At 41.3% G+C, this 21,789-nt stretch overlaps 2 protein-coding genes across 9 annotated transcripts in view; one reads left to right on the top strand and one right to left on the bottom strand.

The window, feature by feature from the left end:
- The first annotated feature begins 1,201 nt into the window (after positions 1 to 1,201).
- On the top strand, positions 1,202 to 8,276 carry KLHL34 (kelch like family member 34). Its single transcript, XM_055106654.2, has one exon. The coding sequence runs from the start codon at positions 4,644 to 4,646 to the stop codon at positions 6,579 to 6,581; it is 1,938 nt and encodes a 645-aa protein (XP_054962629.1). The 5' UTR covers positions 1,202 to 4,643; the 3' UTR covers positions 6,582 to 8,276.
- CNKSR2 (connector enhancer of kinase suppressor of Ras 2) overlaps positions 7,867 to 21,789 on the bottom strand; it is a 280,798-nt gene continuing 266,875 nt past the window's right edge. For 4 of the 8 annotated variants that reach the window (XM_003819559.6, XM_003819560.6, XM_024927273.3 and 1 more), the window contains 2 exons: positions 13,403 to 13,599; positions 7,867 to 10,121 (listed from right to left, as the gene is read on the bottom strand). In XM_003819559.6, the coding sequence (XP_003819607.1) occupies positions 9,906 to 10,121; positions 13,403 to 13,599 (413 nt within the window). In that variant the 3' untranslated portion in view covers positions 7,867 to 9,905. Of the gene's footprint in view, positions 10,122 to 13,402; positions 13,600 to 19,548; positions 20,885 to 21,789 lie in introns of those variants that run through there. The other 4 variants (XM_034950723.3, XM_057301147.2, XM_057301148.1 and 1 more) reach the window with 1 other exon arrangement.

The following is a 21,789-nucleotide window of genomic DNA, read 5'->3' as shown; positions in this document are numbered from 1 at the left end:
TAAAAAAAATTAAATGGCCATTATACAAGGAAGTTCATAATTTTGGATTTCTATAAACACATACAATTATTTTAGAGGTGGCAAGAACTCTGTAATTTAGATTTAGCTAGGGAGGGCCAGTTGGAGAAAAGTGGAGTGCTGTGGCTGATGAGCATTGCCGCTTTGATGTGGGAAGTGAGGTGAGTGCTTGGAAGACTTTAGTTCTAGGGTCTGTCACAGGACGTGAAGATGCATGAAGGGATCAGTGACAGCAATTCACTGTCCTGACGAGGGGTAGGGGGTTCAGGGCAAATTGCAGGGTCTCAATAGATATTCTGGGGTGAGTAGCTGGGCCTTCAACAGAAGCCCAGCCATATAAATTGGGGCATAGAGGGTGTACTGGGGCAAGATGGGCACCTGGGGCATCTGGGGCAAGATGGGCACCTGGGGCATCTGGGGCCCTGCATTTGGGTAGGAGGAGTAGCAGTACGTGTGACTGGGTGCTGAGAGGCATGTGGGGTTAGACTGGAGTTGCAGGGCTGCACGAGATAGTAAGGCTTTCTCAAAGGAGTTGAGTCCACCTGGACTCCTTAGTTGGCGGCCACCCATGGTCATCCACTTGATTTCTAGGGATGTAAGCTCATGGCCTTACCAGGATGTGTCCTAAATCCTAGCTGTGTGAGGGAAAGGAGAACAAGAGATAAGGAAGTAATTATCCCTATCAAGTTCCTTTAAATAACCCTTTACTCCTTTCCTGTATCTGTTCGACTCAACATTACTTATGCCAAAGACCATGACAGAGGCTGCAGATACAAAGACCAAGAAACAGTCCCTGCCCTCTGGAATTTATAGCCTAAAAGGGAAGGCAATTCATAAGTAGATCATTTTCAACATAATGACTTCACCCTGTTAGATCTGTCTATCAACATTCCTTCAGGTTGGGTCACAAAGCGTGCTTCTAGGGAACCCAAATCGCTATGGTCTGAATGTATACGTCCTCCTGAAATTCATATGTTGAAACTTAATCTCCAATATGATAGTATTAAGAAGTGTGACTTTTGGGAGGTGAGGAGTGTCATTACAAAAGAGCCCTGAGGGAGTTTGTTAGCTCCTCACCCCTCTGCTATGTGAGTACACAGTCAGAAGGCACCACCTATGAAGGCGAGAGCCCTCACTAGACACTAAATCTGCTGGCAATTTGATATTGGACTTATCAGCCTCTGGAACTGTAAGCAATAAATTTCTATTGTTTATAAATTACCCAGACTACGGTGTTTTGTAATAGCAGCCGAAACAGACTGACACCAACTTAAGATACACATCTACAACAACTTTAAAAAGCACACACTGAAATTTTATTTAGCATACTTAATATTGCACAAATCAAAACAATTGAACTCATGGACACAGAGAGTAGAAGGATGGTTACCAGAGGCTGGGAAGGGTAGTGGGGGCTGGGGAGGTGAGGATGGTTAGTGGATAAAAAAACGGAATGAATAAGACCTACTATTTGATAACACAACAGGGTGACTATAGTCAATAAGAAGTGTGCATTTTAAAATAAAGAGTACAATTGGATTGTTGGCAACTCAATGGATAAATGCTTAAGGGATGGATATCCCATTCTTCATTATGTGCTTATTTCACAGTGCATGTCTGTATCAAAACATCTCATGTACTCCATAAATATATACACCTACCATGTACCCACAAAAATTAAAAATAAAAAATTGCACAGAAATTAAAATACTTATATTTTTCATATATATTACTCAAAGGACAATGTTTTTTTAGGTAGACTGACAGTTACATTTTCTAAAGAAGGTCTTATAAACACACCTAATATGAAAACATATTCAGTTAACACAGTTCATTAAACCTTCAATGGCAAAATATGTTAAGGTAGCATGTTGGGCCAGCAATAAACACATACTTGTTATGTAAAACTGGATTTTTGATGTTAAGAGTTTAAAGTCTCTCACGGCATCTTTATTCTCAAGTAAGTGTGACATTTTGGATTCAATCTGGAAGCATGGTGATGGACAGATCAGATGGGATAAGATACAATTTCTGGATTAAATATATGCTGTTTAAAAGACCTACTTAAACAGCTTTAAGTTGAAAAGGGGATAAGTGTACTTTATCACCCTATTTGGCTTAAATAAACTGTGTCTTGCACAATTTTATTTTTATCATACATAAGGTCACATAATATAGTGGGGAGGGAGCCCTTGATTCTAGTACAGACTTGGTAACTTAATATCCAAGTCATCCAGACAAACCGTACTCTCACTGGGGCTTGTTTGTCACATTTGTTTAAAAAGAAAAACAAGATTTCAGAGAAAAGGGACAAAGTTTGACTAAATGATCTCAAAAATCCCTTCTAGCAAAATTCTATTGGGTTGGGTAAAGGCCATTTGAATTCAAAATGTAGATCTGTGCAAAGTGAACCAAACTGGTATTTTACTTGTGAATCAATAATTTTAATGCTAAAACCCCCAAATCCCCACAAATCCAGCACCTGCCCTCCCAACCCAGCTTTAGCTCTAACATTAGGAATTCAAATTGGAGTATTTTTAGCCTCTGGAGTTTAAGGAAGCCCAACTGGAGCCCCTGCCTGCACTTTATAATTTGGCTAATTTAAGTCATAATGCAGTTTCATCTTTGACAGCAAAATCATTTTACTAATACTTTTATGCATTTAAAGAATTACTTCTAATTGGAGACCTTGTAAGTACTAATGGCATGCCAGGTAGGAAATGACATAATTTTATCCTTCCTTGAACTGTTTTTCCCTATGAAATACAACCCCAGCTGTCAGAAATACGAGTTATTACAGATGCCCTCAAAAGGCTCACCTAAAAAAGGCTGCCAGAGGGGTTGCACTAGAAAATAGAAAAATCAATCCCAGATGAAAGCAAAAGAAGTCTCCAAATTGGCAATAAATAAATAAATAAATAAATAGAAAGAAAGAAAAAGACCAGTTATATTAATCATTTAGTTATTTAAGAACAGGATGGAGATGGAGAGATGCTTTCCTAAAGTCTCAAGATCAGGGTGGTTTTAGTCATTTCCATGCTGGGGCGTTTCTTGTAAAAAATAACTTTATGAGGAAGGGCCCTACGAAATTCCAGCTTTACCGAGCTTTGCAACCGTACGGCTCATTATCCCGGGATAACATCGAGGATGTAGCAGCCAGTAATTAGATCAGAGCGTGGAAAATCGGGGAGAGAAATTGGAAGCAATGACTTTTTTTTTTTTTTTTTTCCCAAAGGAAGTGTACAATGAGTGGCAGAAAACCCAAGTCAACCACAGTTTCCTTGTTCATGCTGCAAAGGGATGGGTCGGGGCAGGGTCCAAGAATAGGAAGGGAAAACTCAGGTGAGGTCTGGGAACGGGCGTGGGAACAAAGGTGAAACGAGCCAGCCTGGGAGACGCGAGCTGCCTCACGAAGGGCTCAGAGTAGGCCCAGAATCTCTCAAGGGTGAGTCCAGGTGAGGGACACGTTACCTAGCGCCGCTGGCGGGGAGCTTGGGATTCGCCCGGGCGTGGTTCCCGCCAGTGCCTCCTCAGCGCGCAGCGGCCTACTGGGTGTCAGCGCGCAAAGTCGCAGCTTAATCCTCGCTCCCGCTGGATTAATTAGGGCCTCTTCAAAGCAGAAAGTTGAGCCAGGGCTTCTTTCCCAGACACAGGGACACCGGGAGGTCGACACTCCTCCTGCCCAGCCGGACGCCCCTCCGCCGACACTACCGGGTCGAGGGGCTCCGGCGACTCGTGCCTCTCCAGTGAACTCCGGCTCCCGCAACCCCAACCGGGTTCCTGGGACCCTCTGGTGACACTGGTGGCCAGTAGGGTCACTGGAGTCAAGCCCTTGGCCCGGGCCGCTTCACCCGCGCCCGTGCCCTCGGTTCGCGGCCAGCAGTCAGGGCACGGGGCGGGGCGCGCCCGGGAGGCCGAGGCGGCGCGCTATTCCTGTCGCTGTGAGCTACCGGCATGTTATGTGCGGCGCCCAATCACGCCTCTGACCCGCCGCTCTGACCTGCGCCCTCCCCTCCCTAATCCCCTAGGCTTTGAGTTGATCCTCCGCGCGGAACAAGCTCACCCGCCCACTGCCCCGTGACCAGTTGTCCCCGGCCTTCGCGGGTGCCCGCAGAACCCGTCCTCCTCGTCCACCCCGGAGAGGTCAGAGTCCTCGCCCTGCACTCCCGGGACGCCGCATCTGCGCCGTCGGACATCCAGCACCCCCGGAGTCCACCGGCAACTCGGTTCTTCCAGGTGATGGTGTGCAGCCACCGCCGCCCCTGGCGTGCAGGTGTGGGCTCTCCACATTGGGCCGGGGAGGGGACTTCGGGCAACGCGCTGGAAGCCTCGGCAGTCGTGGAAACCAAGCCCCACACTCCCGGGAAGCCTCCAAATTCCGCGCCCTCCGTTACTAGGGGCCTCCGAAAACCGTTTCCAGACTGGATTTGCTCTGAGAGGGGCACTGGGCGATCTGCAGGTCTGGATGAAGGAGCCCTGGGCTTTAAACTGAGCAGGCAGAAATGGGCCCCTGCTAGGGGCTCTGTGGCTTACGCGGGGGTCCCGGGAGTGTTGTGCCCCGGGATGCCTCCGGCCCTGCCCAGCAGGCCTCTGGTCCCACCAGGCTGCTTCCAGCCCTGGGTAGAATGAGTTACTTCCTGTCTTACTGCAAAGCTCATGGCGGCGCGCTGCTCACCGGCTACCAGGCCCTGCGCGCCGAGGGCTTCCTGTGCGACGTGACACTGGAGACCGAGGGCAGCGAATTCCCGGCGCACAGGTCGCTCCTGGCGTGCTCCAGTGACTACTTCAGGGCCCTGTTCAAGAGCCACACCCAGGAATCCCGGGCGCGCGTGATCCACCTGCACGTGCCATCGGCAGCCGGCCTGCAGCGCCTGCTGGACTTCATCTACACTGCCTGGCTGTCGCTTTCCATGGACACTGTAGAGGACACTCTGGAGGCCGCCAGCTACCTGCAGGTCACTGAGGCCCTGGGGCTCTGTGGGCGCTACTTGGAGCGCCAGCTGGCTCCAGAGAACTGCTGCTTCGCCGCCAACGTGGCAGCGCGCTTTGGCCTGGCTCACACGCTGGACGCGGCCGAGCGCTGCATCGTGAGCCACTTGCAGGAGCTGCTGGCGCGGGGCGCCGACCCCGCGGGACTCCTGGAGCTCAACCCTACATCGCTGAGGGCTGTACTGGGTGCCCCCGACGTGGCGCGGGTGCCCGAGGCCCGGCTACTGGGCCTGGCGTTAGCTTGGTTGCGGCAGGAGCCCACAACTGAGCGCCTGGCACACTGTACAGAGTTGCTGGAGCGTGTCCGCTTTGGCCTGGTTCCCGCCGACGTACTGCGGCGCGTGTACTCGGGCTCTGGCCTCGTGCTGCCCGCCCGGGTCAAGGGCCTCATCATCCAGGCCCTCAACTACCACACGACGCCCTCCCGCCAGCCGCTCATGCAGGGCGAGCAGACCAGCATCCGGAGCCCCCAGACCCGCATCTTGTTGGTGGGGGGGCGCAGGGCACGGGAGGTGGTGATTGAGGAGGTCGCGGCCCCGCAGAGGGCAGCTAGGGGCCGGGTCGCCGCCCCAGAGCCCGAAGAAGAAGAGGAAGAGTTGGAGGAAGAGGAGGAGGAGGAGGAGGAGTGGGAGCTCACCCAGAACGTGGTGGCCTTCGATGTGTACAATCACCGCTGGCGCAGCCTTACGCAGCTACCCACACCACTGCTGGGGCACAGCGTGTGCACCGCGGGCAACTTCCTGTTTGTCCTGGGTGGGGAGAGCCCTTCCGGCAGTGCATCCTCTCCCCTGGCCGACGACTCGCGGGTGGTCACGGCCCAAGTGCACCGTTACGACCCGCGCTTCCACGCTTGGACGGAAGTGCCCGCCATGCGGGAAGCGCGGGCCCACTTCTGGTGCGGCGCGGTGGGCGAGAGGCTCCTGGCCGTCGGGGGCCTGGGTGCGGGCGGTGAGGTGCTGGCCTCGGTGGAGATGTACGACCTGCGTCGGGACCGCTGGACGGCGGCTGGGGCACTACCGCGGGCTCTGCACGGTCACGCGGGGGCCGTCGGGGACCGCGGTGTTGTGTACATCTCGGGGGGCAAGGCAGGGAGAGGCGAGGGCGGAGCGAGCAGCCTCCGGGACTTATACGTCCTGGGCCCTGAGGAGCAGGCTTGGAGCAAGAAGGCACCCATGGGCACCGCACGTTTCGGGCACCACATGGCAGTGCTGCGCGGCGCTGTGTTTGCTTTTCTGGGGCGATACGAGCCCTTCTCTGAGATCGAGCGCTACGACCCCGGCGCCGACCAGTGGACTCGGTTGCGGCCGCTGCCCTACGACCGCTTCTGCTATGGGCTGGCCGTGGTCGAGGAGACAGCGTTGCTGCTGGGCGGCCTCAAGTGGCGGGACTCGCGCCAGGTGCCTACCCGCAACGTAGTGGGCTACGACCTCGACCTGGACCGTTGGGAGGACATCGGCTGCGCGTTGCCCTGGGCCTGGAGCGGCCTGCGGTGCGCAGTGCTGCAGCTGGCCGAGGGTGGGGACGACGAGAGGGAGGGAGAGGTTGGAGAGGCGCTAGATTTGGTGCTGGGCTGAATGGGTCAGTCCAGTTTCCTTCCGCAATGGAGGAGAAAGTCGCGCTTGGTTAGTCTTACAGAGCAACGGATGGGCTTTTTCTAAGAAAGGGATTCTGGGAGCAGAGTGGCTTCTGAAGGTTAACAGGCAAACAAGGCCTTGAGCAAAGAGAAACATTTCTCCTTGAGCTGAGAATGGGAGACAGCGGGGCGGGGGGTCAAATAGAAGGCTATATGAATCAACTTGAGTGAGCTAGTGAAAGAAAATTTTTAGAAAGGCTCACGCAAGGCTAGAGAAGGACTTTCACAAATAAAATATGACCTTATTTTCCCTCTTACAGTTAAAGTGTTTCCCTAGGTGCAAAACAGTGATTACTTATGTGCCAAAAAAAAAAAAGGCCAAAAAATGTACCACAGGAAGTTTATACAAAACTCAGAAAATTGTTGGCTATAAAGGCTGTAATTAAGTCCTAGGAGATGGCATTATCTGAATAAATAGTGAAAGGAGAGTGCCTTGGTTAAATACCATGAAATCATTGTAAGGAGAACTATGATTTTATGATCCGGAGCCATGGTTACAGTTCTGCTCTGATGGTTTGATATAAATATGGAACTGAGAAGGAAAAAAAAAATCTCTAAGCACTTTTTTTTAATCTAGAAAGTATCCTTAAATTTTTCTGTCACCGGTGTCACCCTAGGCTGCTTTTGCCCTGACTTTAGACAGCTCACTGGTTTTAAGTCACATTTCATCAACCCTTAGCCATAATAATCAGGATCCTCTGGTTAAGTGGAATGTCTAACCAAAACAAAACAAAAACTGATTTCTTTCATACTCTTTTAAATGTTCATTCTGCAGACATACTGTAGATTATATTTGTAAAAAAAATCAATTTTTGGTGGTTACCCCCACTTCCCCCAAAAGAATCACAGAGAAAGGAAAGAGGAATAGGTAAAGTTTTAAACTTCGTCTCAGGTAAATGGGAAACCAGCTTGATTTTTCAGGGTCTTAGATAAGACACTTGTATATACTGAACAGGTGCTGCTTTTGGCTTGTATCACCAATGAGGCAGCAAAGTTAGAACTAGAAACTAGGGTGGGGGGTGGTGGCTGTATAATTAGGTCACAAAGAAATGTGGTAAGGACTTTGCATGAATAAAGTAGGTGCTTTATAAGGATTCATTAAGAGCTGAATTTATTTGACTTCAGTTTACAGTGCTGCCTCTCTCCTAGATTTGAAACGAATGCAATAAAATGTACAGATATTATATAGTGTTAAAAGGTCTCTTTCATGCTAGGCTAGCCACGAGTCTTGTCAAATTCATTAGTTTAATTTTTACCATTTAAAACAACAGAGCTGACTTTACAAAAGTAAAAGCTGCTTAGTAGCAACAGAGCTAGTCTTCCCGTCAACTGCTTGCTGTTTACAGGCCACAACCTGGCCACTGTAAACATGACACATCCATCAGGTACATATATTTTTAAGTGAACATACACATTTGGTCTAGTAAACATCAATAAGTCTAAACACCTGTTAACAAGCACACTTCATTTTAGGACAAGAGGTTTTTTGTTTTGTTTGTTTGTTTTTTTTTTACATATACAAAATCCCACAAATTTAATGTGCGTCAATATCCATGCAGTAAATAAATGTTTTTACAAATAGAGTTCTTTTTAAATGATAAAAATATTACACCGGACCCAAAATTCCATACAAACATTAATACATGATTTCTCATCCATTTTGACTAAATATAGGATTACTGAAAATGTGCTGTAGAAAGGCCACTCTCCTGTACAGTTGTGCAAAGTCTGCAAAACGATAGTGATTCAATGGTGGTTTCAAAAGCAAAGAAAAAGATCCCCGCTGTGGAGTTTTTACTTTCTCCTCTACAGCAAAAATATTCACTGGCATATATCTGAACTCTTAAAGATGAAAGTACATTCACTGAGCTGTACAGGCAACAGTATAAAGCTGATTAGAAGTAGATTTTAGGATATAGAATAGTAAAGGAGGTTCCCTTTCTCCTCCTGAACAAAACAGCAAATTGTGACTTGTACATTATGCAGCCAGACACTAAAAAGCAGCACAGTCATTTTCATGCTGTGATCACTTTCAAAAACAAGACGCTTATAAATGGAAATATATGAAGAGGACTTTTCCTTAGACTTCATCCACTCTATAGAACAATTCATGAAGCCAGGAAAAAAACCTCTAAATTGTTTCTCTCATAATTCAATGTGACATCTCTCTGAATGACCATCACCTGCTTGCTCCTTAGAAGGGAAGTACATTTTTATTTTTCAATGTTGTTTTTTATAACACACATCAGCCTGAAACTAAACATATTGTACTTCCCTACCTGAAGTATAATTACCTAAGTTTAATTAGTGGACTAGGGGAAAATTGGAAACTAAGTGGAAAGTTGATTCATTTCAGTTTATACCTTGTTGTCTTTTAAGAGTTGGAGTTTAAAAACATGAGTTTGGGCTGAAATTTATATATATATATATAGCTGTTAGCTGCCTTTCTGGGTGTGTTAAGTCAGTTTTTAAAAATCCCCTCTCAAATTCTTCTGTACACAATCAGCATCTCATCACTACAAAAATAAAGGAAGATTTAAACCAAGAAAATAAAGCAGCTCTATCTTCAATTTTGGTCTTAGTTACAAAAACATCTTACAAAGCTTTGCCCTGATACACCAAGTGTTCTCATAGATTTGGAATAATATTTCCATTAACTTAGCTTTCACAAGTTAATAGACTATTAAGACGAATATTAGATACCTGAACTTTTCTTATGTCGATGCTCTTCTATTTTGCTTAGCTCTTGTATGCGCATCTACATTTCACAAAAATAAAACTACAGCATTAAACTTTGTGCAATGTTTAAGAAAATTCTTAGAACATTTTAATAAATATAAAAAAGGTTTAAATTCTTTCCCACCCACAAGGATGTCTGCACCTGAAAAAATGTGATTTACTTTTGAAGTCTTGTTTATATAAAATTAACTTAAAGGGAGAAAAGATGACCATAGATAGAAAACTGCCTTTTGTGGTTTTACTACTTGAAGACCACCTGTATTTAGAATTGTTTGCAAAAGTTAATTTTAAGTCATTAAAGACAGTTGATTTTGCACATGGTAAACATAAGCTGAGCACTGTTGCATATAAAATATACAAATGCTCATTAAAGATAGTGGTATTGTGACCATATATGGTTTGTTTCATATAGTTTGGTAACATTAAAGTATAGCTTGTCAAGTGTTCCACACATTGATATAAAAACTACCTTATATACTTGTTCAGAGTACCAGCAGGTACTAGATGGTCTGAAGGCAGAATACATTTAGACATGCGTTTCAATGTATGAATGAGTGTGTGCTAGAGAGGAAGTGATTACATCTACTTCAGAAGAAATACTCAGTGGGTCATTTGAGGTGGTATTTTGACAGATATCCAAGAAAAGGTCGAGGTACATCTGCTTCCATTGTTGGAATTCTTTAGATGTCAAGTCTGGATTGTCTAGGACTTTATCGATAATGGCTACTTCCCCTTCTCTGGCCTGAAAAGAAAAAGGATTCAACAATTAAGACAGGGACAAAGTTTTATTCAAGTTTAAAATAAAAAGTTAATAGGCAAAACATTTAAGAAGCCCATAGGAGATGGCTTTGGATACTCACACCCACCCAGCTCTTTAGACTCACGTGAGTCCTAGTGTACTTTTTTCTACACCCGAGGAATGCCTCCTTTTGCCCACTGTGTGGTTTGCTTTTTCTCTTTGCCTGTCCTTTTGCCCATCTCTGCTATGGAAACCTTTTTCGTTCTTTAAGATCCAGTTCAAAAGCCTCTCATTTCTTCAAGCTGTGCTTAAACACTCAGAAAAGTTTTCTCCCTCATTTATGCCCCTTTACTACTCCATCAGTGCCACTGAGTACATTTGTCATATTCTATTTCTTGAGTTACTTTTGCATGTGTTCTATCTCTCCTGCTTTATGGTAAGCTTCTCATACTTGAATGAGACTGAGCATGGCCCCCCTGTTACCACAAATACATAATTCTTGCTGTGTGAATGTTATGGCTCCCTTTCTGTAGCACTGGGGGCCTGTAATGGAGAATGGCTCTCCCTTCCATGTTGGAAGCTGGGTCTCAGCTGAAGACTGAGCTTCATTTTGGTATAACTCACCAAGTTAAAACTATCACCTGGGGAAGATGAGAATTTCCCAGGTGGAAGGTGGGATGGAGAAGTAGGGGTTAAGAAAGTCTGAGCAGCTCAGTCCTGACCCAAGTAAAGCTTAGGGAAGTGTAGAAAATGTTCTGCAGGAAGTAAGGCATACACCTCTGGGCCAGCCAGAGTTGGGAGGCAAAGAAAACAGTAAGGTGGTTAAGAAGTTGGTCTGGCCTCACAGACCAGAATATGGAAGAGGGCTGGGACTGAGGATGTTGTGAGTTGCCTGTGGTGGGATCTGAGATCTGTGCTTGGTGAGGGGGACTGTTAAAATTCCAGGAAATAGACACATCCAGGGTTGCTTGGCCAGCTATGCTTCCCTAATGAAGGAATTCATTCCCTATTAATTTTCCATGCCCAAAAGCATAGGGTTCTGTAGTTCATTTGTACCAATGAGGGACATTTTTTACAGTGACTTTTCGTTATCTTTCTTGGTCCCAGAGAATCGAGTGGAGCATTCATGTACCTGGTGATTCATCAATACTTAGTGAACTGAACATTGGCAGTAGCCATATATTTTGTCACTGGAAGAAAATACCTTGGGGGACTCTACAGAGCATAAAAGACAGGGAAAAGGGGCTGTGAGATAGAAGGAGAGAAACAGGTCTTTAAGATCCATGAATCTAACCTGCTTCAAAATGCCTGCCTGCCTTCTAAACCAGGCAGTTTAGAACTGAATGGGGGAAGTGGAGAGGCTCTATAAGGTGGGAGGGTGATGATATCTTTGGAGTAGGATTAGTCACTGCAACTATTCTTACGACTATTAACAGCACTCTCTAAAAATTCTGCTCTTCCCAAAAGTCCATTAAATTGTCCCCTGGATTTGCAGTAGTATTTGCATGACTACCAATTAAAAGCTAATGGAGTCTGAAAACTTTGCTGCTTGCTATCTGAAATTTTTTCAGGTCATTTTCTAGTTTGTCTGTCTCTTTGGTACTCACCTATATTTCAAAATTACAAAACCTCAGCAGCATGCTATGGATCTGAAATATTTCCCAAAGGAGCCCTCTGACCTTCTGTTTCCTGAAATTACTACAGCACATACTCTGTATGATAGTTCTTTTTTTTTTTAATTATACTTTAAGTCTGGGATACATGTGTAGAATGTGCAGGTTTGTTACATACATATACACGTGCCATGGTGGTTTGCTGCACCCATCAACCCATCATCTACATTAGGTAGTTCTCCTAATGCTATCCCTCCCCTAGCCCCCCACCCCCCGACAGGCCCCAGTGTGTGATGTTCCCCCTCCCTGTGTCCATGTGTTCTCACTGTTCAACTCCCACTTATGAGTGAGAACATGTGGTGTTTGGTTTTCTGTTCTTGTGTTAGTTTGCTGAGGATGATGGTTTCCAGCTTCATCTATGTCCCTGCAAAGGACATGAAGTCATCCTTTTTTATGGCTGCATAGTATTCCATGGTGTATATGTGCCACATTTTCTTTATCCAGTCTATCATTGATGGGCATTTGGGTTGGTTCCAAGTCTTTGCTATTGTGAACAGTGCCACAATAAACATACATGTACATGTGTCTTTATAGTAGAATGATTTATAATCCTTTGGGTATATACCCAGTAATGGGATGGCTGGGTCAAATGGTATTTCTGGTTCTAGATCCTTGAGGAATCGCCACACTGTATTCCACAATGGTTGAACTAATTTACACTCCCACCAACAGTGTAAAAGAGTTCCTATTTCTCCACATCCTCTCCAGTATCTGTTGTTTCCTGACTTTTTAATGATCGCCATTCTAACTGGCGTGAGATGGTATCTCATTGTGGTTTTGATTTGCATTTCTCTAATGACCAGTGATGATGAGCTTTTTTTCATGTTTGTTGGCTGCATAAATGTCTTCTGCTTTTGTTTTATAAGGGCACAGGGCCTGCTCAGGTGGCTTGTGCGGTGAGCCCTCTCCTTCAATCTCCCACACTCCCCCACACACAGTGAGCAGGGCTCACTTGTCTGCCTCCTTTTCCAACTTCCTGCCTCTCTGCTCTCCTGTCCTCACCACCTCCTCCCCAACCTGGGGGCATATAATAAGGAGACTGGAGGCAATGTAAACACTTACAGAAATGTATAATAGGAGGGTAATATGTAAGTTGGGAACTGATAACGTAAACAGAACCATTATAAAATTTCTACATGGAACACAAATCACCATGGCTTCATCCCAAATGCACTGCAGTTCATGCGGGAAACAATCACGAAATATCTCAAACTCTTTTAGCACCCACTATTGTATTCTGCATGCATGCTGTGTTCTTTTAGTAATGCTAATAATTACACTACATGGTATTTTTATCTTAGAAAATCTATAGACTGAGGAATAACACCAGCCCTGCATTTTTAGAAAACAATTTAAATCACATCCTGTTTTCTCCTAGAACTGAGTAAAATAACATTTAATCAGTGCTTTGAGACGTCAATGAAAAGTTAAGATGATCTCCTCTTTACCAATATAGTTATTATGACATAGAATAGCTCAGCTTCAAGTTCTTACTGCTTACCTCTTCTTCTCCCCAGCCCCCAATTTGTATTTCTTAACCTACAGTATCTGGTAATCCACTTTAAGAATGAATCTCTTCAAAGAAATTTGTCCTTCCATTTCTTGTCTTACCTTTAAAGTGCTTTTGAGAATTCTCAGCCGGTGTAGTTTTTCATTCATTACAGGATCATTACATCTTTTTATAAATGATAGCTTGTATTCCATCTTGGTTGAAATACGATGTTCTCCTAGTGGTGACAGACTGGCCTGCTCCAGTGCCCTGTATAAATCTTGCAATGAGTCTCCTAACTTTTCTTCTCTGCTTTCACCTGCAACGTCCAAAAAAAAAAAAAAAAGAGAGAGAGAGAGAGAGACAGAGAAATGAATTCATTGCAATAAAGTTATTTGACACATGGAAAATTTATTAAAATATCAAAACTATCTGAAAAACAGGATAATGAATGACCATGAAAACACTATTATATTAAAAAAACAACAACAAAAACCCACAGCTGCTAGTTATATTGGGTAACATTAGCTACAGGCAGCTAATTGTTTTAGAATGATCAAATAATAGGATTATTTGATTAACCAAATATACTCTTGATAGCAAATTGCCATATATATCTTGAGTCCAGCAAGTTCAAAGAATTAGAATACAAAAGGCACACAACATGGAAACAATCCTGCACATTATATTTTAAAACATTAATAAACATCCCTTATCATTATGCTGATAAGCATAGAAATGCTGATTAATAGAGCTCGCCTGGTTTAGCAATACTGAATGAACTGATTTTTACATTTTTCCAGATTTCATAAGATCGAATGGCATTCAATGGAGTATATTTGATTGTAAAAATCTTCCAATTGTGCCATAGAGGATTACTAGGTTTCATGTGACTGCCATAGTAATGCCTTGTACATTGTAAATATAGTAACTGATCATAAATTATCAATATTTTAGTTAAAATGAAACATGGGAATATGTTTATATGCAAATATAGAGGGAAAATATGGCACGTGCTAAGAGAAGCTACTTAGTATTTGTAAGACCTGAGGAGAAAATACTCCAGTTAAATATTTTTGAGAAAAAAATGAGAGACTGGCTCAATAAGGGTCTTAGACATAGCTGAACAAATAAAACTCCCATCTTGTTTTTTATAATTGCCTGAACACTAATGTCATATCTTTCTCAACAATGATAAACAAAGATGAACTAGGATTTTGCTTGGAGTGGTAGATTGGAGTAGGGCTATATCATCTTTTTTAAAATAGATAGCCAGAATCATATTTAAATAATTATATTGGCCCAAAGAGTAAATATGGAATGTTGTTCATTCCACAATGGTCCATGTGAATATTTTAGGCTTTCTGACAGTTTCAAAAAAAGATTCCTTAATTGGTAATGATACCATTTAACATTTAGATGTGCCAGGCAGCAGGGTAAATGCTTAATCTTTATGATCTCATTTAATCCTCACAACAATACTAAGAGCAGATCTATTTTATCTTCATTTATAGCAGGGCAGTATCTTGCTCAAAGTCACACTTAGTAAGTGGTGGAGCTAGAATTCCATGTGGGCAGTCTGACCCCAGAATCCACGATTTTAACAAGAATTCTATACTGCCAATTTTTTTCAGTTGTCTTTTGAAATGTGTATTTAGCAGTAGATGCCAATGAATGTGAGACGCCCTTAAAATGCAGCATTCAAAAAATTTTTCAAAATGACTGTATCTAAAACTATCAAAAAACCCAAAATGTACAGTACCTTAACCTAAAAAGGTCATTTTTAGGATTAAAAAGCAGCTTTATTTAAATTCCACATTCAACTTTTGGCTCTGCTACTGAAGTTAACAACTAATGGTAGGTATAGTCATTGAGTCCTTCTATTAGAAAATTCCTTGTTATCATCAGCACATGCTATCACTAAGTCCTCTGTGATCAATTTTAACTTCTTAACCATATATCTAAGTTAGAACTATAATCTAAAAGTACAAAAATCACTTTAAACAACAGCTTTTAAATTCTCTGTTGGCCCATCGCTGAATATATTCAACACCTAGAGGATTTTGAGGGATGGGGGATGGAAGACTGTAAAAAGGAGAAACTGCTTTGTGGGTTATGAACAAAATGGAAGCAAGATAGGGAATCTTAACTGAGAATGATTTGGCTTGAGGAAGGCACAAAATCATATGATCATTTAGAATAACTAAATGGAGTTGTAAAAACAAGGACACATTTAAACAGCATAAGTCTATTTCAGAAAATCATAGGCCAGGAAAGAACCCTGAGGAATTATATAGTAGTTATCGTATTCTTTTTTTCCTCAAGGCAATACTGCATCTAAAGCCAGATGTAATTTCATAGAGTAGAGGGTGGGGTAGAAAATGCGAGGCCTAACAGATGTGAATTATAGTAGTTAAGGTATCAGGTGGCCTAATGTATTATTAGTTTTTTGGTTCTAGAAAGAAGGTGAAGGAAAAAGGGATTCAGATTTTAGTTTTAGGATTTAAGGGAGGCAGAGTATTTTTACATAGTAATTTTTATTTTAAAAGAACCTTCCTCCATATTACCTAACATTGTAGAAGGGTGCATATATTTTGTTTAAAAAAACATTTTGACCCAGTTTTCCCTCAGTTCTTAAAGCTTGTGAAATACTGGGGCAGATGACTGATTTTATAAAATTTCAATGTAGTTTTACTTTAAGAAGGATGAATGAAGATTCAATATATAAAATGACATACATAGGTATTAAACAATAAAAACTGAAAGTTTCTCCCCCTTCTTGCTCTTACGGGGGAGAAAAGCATTCAATCAAAAGACAACATAATTCTACAAAGAATCTGGTTTGACAGCTGTAAAAAGAATTGAGTATGGATTTATCTCTGGGCAGCACACTTGAACAAGCAATCACAATGAGACGGAACACAGAAACATTTCCAAGTATAGTAATGGGATAGTGTGGCTCCTATCAGAGATAATAAGCCACCCCCTGCCCCCATCCCCTACACATCATACACATACACTACACAAGACACAGTAGTGGGATGAGTAAGGACGAGGGACTGAGATGCCAGGCTACCACAAAATGCCACCAATTACTTAACATTTTAAGACTAGACAAAGAGTCTTTTCATTTTCAAAAGGGCGGTTGGTGAGGGGCAGAGTCACATTATAAATCTGATTCACTGTGCTCAACAGTCAAAACAACACAGAACTCAACATTCAAGACAAAAACAGACCTTTATTTTCTTTTATAATTTTCAATTGGTTTCCTTGATTTTTCTCAGATGAATACCAATTAAGTCAATTGGGGCTACTGTTGCAACTGAAAATATGAAAGCACCTTTATTTTCTTCTCTTTTTGCCCTCTTCTTCATCTCCTTCTCACTTCTCTTCAGGCTTCTCTCTTTTTTCAACCCTTGCTTTTTCTTCCTTTAGAAGAGGCTTGCTTTGGAAGAGGAGGCAAGCACTTGGTGAGGTCTGCTTCCTGATTGACTTTCTTTCAATGTGCCAGTTCAGCCACTGGAACACTGGCTGAAAACCAGCTCTTTTGCAATTTGAATGAATGTTTTCTGAAAGTTGGCAAAGTGTAGAGACCACATTCAAATCACAGGACATATATAGGAACCCTTCTGTGATTCCTAATGAGGAACTGTATCAGTGCTATAATGAAATTTTAATCTGTATCTAATTTATTCAGGAAATCTGGGCCTATGCAGAAATAAATTTCCCCCCAAATTATATTTACGTTTACAACATGTAAATTAGTCCTGTGTCAGATTACATACTTTTGAATTCCAATTTTATTGAAGCAAAGAGTGCATATAAAATTTTCTTTCCTACATAAAATTTCATTGATTGATGGATTTGAGGATCATAATTAAGTTATTGATGAATTAACTTGTATTCTGTGCCGAGGGAGGGTCATTTATGGCTGTGTCATACTTGACGGGGTGAAAGAAGATCCTCTTTATTGTCCCTTTCATATTCTGCTCCACTATGAAATATTGTGAATCTAGGAATGTAGTGAGCATCATTATTCGTCTTTTTCAGGTTGCCTATGACCTCTAGGTAGTAAGTGATAAATGAAAGCCCAAAGAAAAGAATAGCTAATGAAAAATACCAGTTTGTTGGAATCTCTTGCAAATTGCTTATTAGAAGATAATAATGCATTTCTCAAATACCAAAAAGTCTTTGGTTGACGTATTTCTTACATTCAGGCTCAGTGGTTTCCAAACTTTTTCTGATTGCACACTCTTATTAGTTAAAACGCTTCCGTTTTATCGAACAGAAACTTATATACATGTATTACTCTATAGTAATAGATAGAAGTTATAAAACATACACAGAAAGAAATTCAAAAGGATGAGAGATAAAACCCAAGGAAAAATTCCAATGCTTTTTCTTCCTGTACCTTAATGGACCCTTGTGTGCCCTACTTCAGAGACTTAGACTGTGACTTTTCCACGAGTAGAATTTGTCCCACTCATATTTGCATTTCCCCTTCTTCTACCTGGCACAGTGCCTTATGCAACCCAACACATTCAAACAGAGTGATGGTTTTCTTTATATATGAACTACTCCAAAAAGGGTTCCCTAACAGGTGACTGTGTAATTATTAGGACAGTCTATTGTATCATATTGTTCATGAAACTTGGCAACCTAAAATTTTACTCTAGTATCCACCCCATTTTCACATCCCTGCAATGACAATGTTGAAGGAGCATAAAAAATGAAAACAAAACAAATAAGTAAACCAATTGGGCTCTTGAAGAATGAAGCCAATGATGGATAATGAGTTCTGGTACATATTTCGGAAGGGATCTGTGATCTTGTAAAATTGGACAATGATATCCTTGTGGAAACAGTTGTTCCTTCTGCAATACAGCTGTGTAATGAGCCCAGAAGGTTGGGAAAGACTAAATCACAAATGGTAGAGAAGACTGGACATAGTCAGATTTGAGAGACATTCATTCTTGTACAGCTGCAGAGTGCTTTAAGGCTTCCGGGCTAATGATATCAAGTATGTGAAACACTATTCTTGTCACAAAAGGCAATTAACATTTGCATTGAGAACACCCGAATATTTTCTATGAATATGAATTTACTAGCAAGCCATAATGAATAACTTATTTATATGTAAGGTGACAAACTTTTAATGGACTTAATGTCTTTGGAGGTTTTATGATAAGGATGATTAAGTATTCAGGGGTTTATACTATAATTTGAATGTTTGTAATTAAATACTAGCTCTCTTAATTCATGCTTTTATGTAAGTCAATCAGCTATGCCTAGCATTATAAAACTGGGTTTGGGGAAGGCAGTTTGTTATATCAAAAAAAAAAAGCATAAGATTTTAAAAGCTGGCTTTTAGTCCTCCATCTGTAATCAACTACTTGTTTCATATTTAGGGGTAAGTTATTTATTTTCTTTTAGGCAAAGTAACAATACACAAACATTACTATTGGGAAATAATTTCTCTGAGTAAAGAAGTCTATTTTAGTGAGAAAAAACCCCTTCTCTTCAAAGAACAGTTTGAGTGACTCCACCAACATTTGCTAACTATATTTTTAAAGAACATGTAAAGCCCATCCTTGTAATAATGATAATGTGCTTCACTGAAATCAAGTACTTGTGTCTGTCAATTCCTTCCTTACAACACTAAATATTGCTCCATAAAGATGTGACAAAAGAGATACAGCTAAAGTTTATTCTATACTTCTTTCTCTGAACATGTAATTTCTGTTAAATTATGCAGTTTAATGATAAAAATACATGACAGTGGTTGAATTTTCAGGGCACTACAGTATTTACGACAAGTAGTTCAGATGGCAAAATCCTGGTGTCCTTAGCATTGATTTATTGCCCCAAAGAAGGGAAGGTTCTTTGAAGGACAATCAAAAATATAAATGACAGTTTAGGTTTACCCACAGAATTTAGAAAATTTAACCACTAGGAATATGGAAGTCAAAGTGCTGGCTCTCAGGCAGGAATTCATAAAGGAGACAGTTTAAAACCAAAGCTAAGAGATGATTATTTTTGAAAATTAATGTGGAGTCACTATATTCCTTAATGAAAAAAAAAACCAAATTCTCTAGATCACAAAATTTTACTATGGCTTAAACAGGGAGAATGACCCAAGACAATCCCATAAATATTAAATGCCAATAAAGCCAATAAAATGCTTTTTGATGGATTTCTATATACCAGAACCATCATTATATATATATGTTTTAAAAAACACATTAAAATGGTTAGAGCACAGAGGCAATTGTAAGGCAGATCAATGTGATTTTATTCACAGACACAAATTCCATTTGTGAGAAAGAAGCACTGATTACTTCTTTTTAGAAAGATATTTACTATCAGGCATACTTAGCAAATTATTTAGCTATCTGAAAAGATCTGATACCAATTGGTCATATTTTTATTTTTAAGTAATTTATATTTTTACAGGTATTCACATTATGCAATACCACACACTGCGGTGACAGGAAGAAAAAAACATTTCAAAATACAGTGTTAAATTATCTGTTCATTGCACAGTATGAAATATCATTAATTAGCATTAAAATTATTACAGTGTATCTTATCCAACTAAAGGAAATTTCACATCCACTACAGAAGAAAAATAAGCAATATTGATTGAGCCATAGGGGACCCAGTTACATAGTATTAAATAATATCTGAAGCTAGTTTGAAAGACATCCAGACAAAATACTTTTCAAAAATGAAACCCACAGCCTATAGATTCAAAATATTTTACAGAAAAGAATAGCTCATGCCTGCCCTAAGAGGCAACACCACTTGTATACAAGTGCCAAGAAATAAGGAGAAAGTTAGGATTTTAGCTGAAGATTCTATAATAAAGCCTGGCATGAGAAATTTTCTTCATTAATGTCACCGAAAGCAGTCTCTGTGTTGCACCTGAATACACTTTATAATAGAATAAACATAATAAGTTTCAAAGCAAATTGTGTATACCTTGCCTTAATAGATTACACTTAATTTAGTACAATACAGCACGTCAAGTTTTAAAAATGCAAAATACACTTAATACATAATTTGCTTTCTCTGCTTTGCCTTAAAGAGGCCACCAAAGAGTCCATTAAACAGCCAGAATTTTCTAGTTATTGAAGCTGATCCCTCTCTTTTCCTGGTGTCAGGAGAACACAACTGAGGTGTTACCACACAGAGCCCTTTCCCAGTTAAGACCCTTTCCCCTTCTGTTCTCCCATAGAAACCGCAGTTTTCTGTTACTGTGCTCCATCTTGATTGGCTTTGATCTTATGCTAGTCCCAATGTAGAAAGCTCGCATTCTTCTTAAGAGTGGCCTGCCCCTCTTATATCCCTTTGGGAGGCCCCCAATCCAAAACACTTGATGATCTAAGCTTTTTACAAGTCTGTTTTCTGTTATAAACAGCAAGGACGAGGCCATTTTAGTTGCTTGCAAGAGGTTGATGTTGAGTCTGCGCCGTACCGACTCTCTCCGATCTAAATTCTCTAAACATTAGCTTATCAATCTGTGAGTCCAATGGGTTGAGTGCCAACAGAAGTGGATCCGATTTGGCATGGAGAGGTTCTACCAACTCTCGCAGTGTATTAGCCTAATATGATAAAGCAGTGATACAATATGATGAAAGACCTGCGAGTGCCATTATTTCCAAAGCATATTAGTATTTGTATTAGAAATACCATCATGCAATACCCATGAAGAGAAAGTAGAAAAATATGGCTAGAATTGCATATGGTTTTAATACAATGTCTTTCTGTTGGCATGCAAGTCTACTTGGCCATAAATGGGACACCTTTTGCTTTAAACTTGGTTGTTTGGAAATGTTAATCTCCCAAATATACACAATAACACACAGTGCAGAAAAATATTTTCCCACCACTATACTTGTATATGTACATCTATAATTTTAATCAGAATAGTTTATGTTAAAATATTCTCCATATACATGTAAAATTACCATTTCTTTTGAGAAAATTAAAATTATTTCTATACGAGATCTTTCCTCAAATTCATCTAATCAAGAAGCATGAAGAAAACCTCTCTAGTCTTCTGACCAGAAGGGTATTTGATTGACCTGATATATATGCTACCATGTTCTAATCAGTGAGACAGTGGAACAGCCTAGCTAGTATTGCTCCAATGAGGAGGCCGCATGCTTAACAACACAAAATGCCAAGAAACGAAAAGCTAAAACAGAGTGAATGTGATGAAAGGGTGACTTTACACCTGAGCATAAGCCACATGCCAAGGAGTTAAGAAACTGGAAGAGATGGATGTTTCTGAATGACCTGAGAAACTAATAACAATTTGGACAAAACAAACTGTACCCTCTTTTAGGTCATTTTATTTTGGATCTTGAGGAATCTAATAAATATTGTCAGCAGGAACAAATCAGCAATATTTTAAATCTCTAGCCTAGTGCAGATTTTTATCTGCAACATCTTGTAGTATCTTTTGAGTCATATTGAGAAAAGAAGGAACAAGTTGGGAGAGAGA

This window comes from Pan paniscus, chromosome X (assembly GCF_029289425.2).
Source record: "Pan paniscus chromosome X, NHGRI_mPanPan1-v2.0_pri, whole genome shotgun sequence".
NCBI lineage: Eukaryota > Metazoa > Chordata > Mammalia > Primates > Hominidae > Pan > Pan paniscus.
Note: the sequence above shows the minus strand (reverse complement) of the source record. Positions and strands in the feature narration are given on the sequence as shown.

What these genes read in the sequence shown, in the direction of transcription:
- KLHL34 (XM_055106654.2), top strand. Translation starts at nt 4,644, where the DNA reads ATGAGTTACTTCCTGTCTTACTGCAAAGCTCATGGCGGCGCGCTGCTC.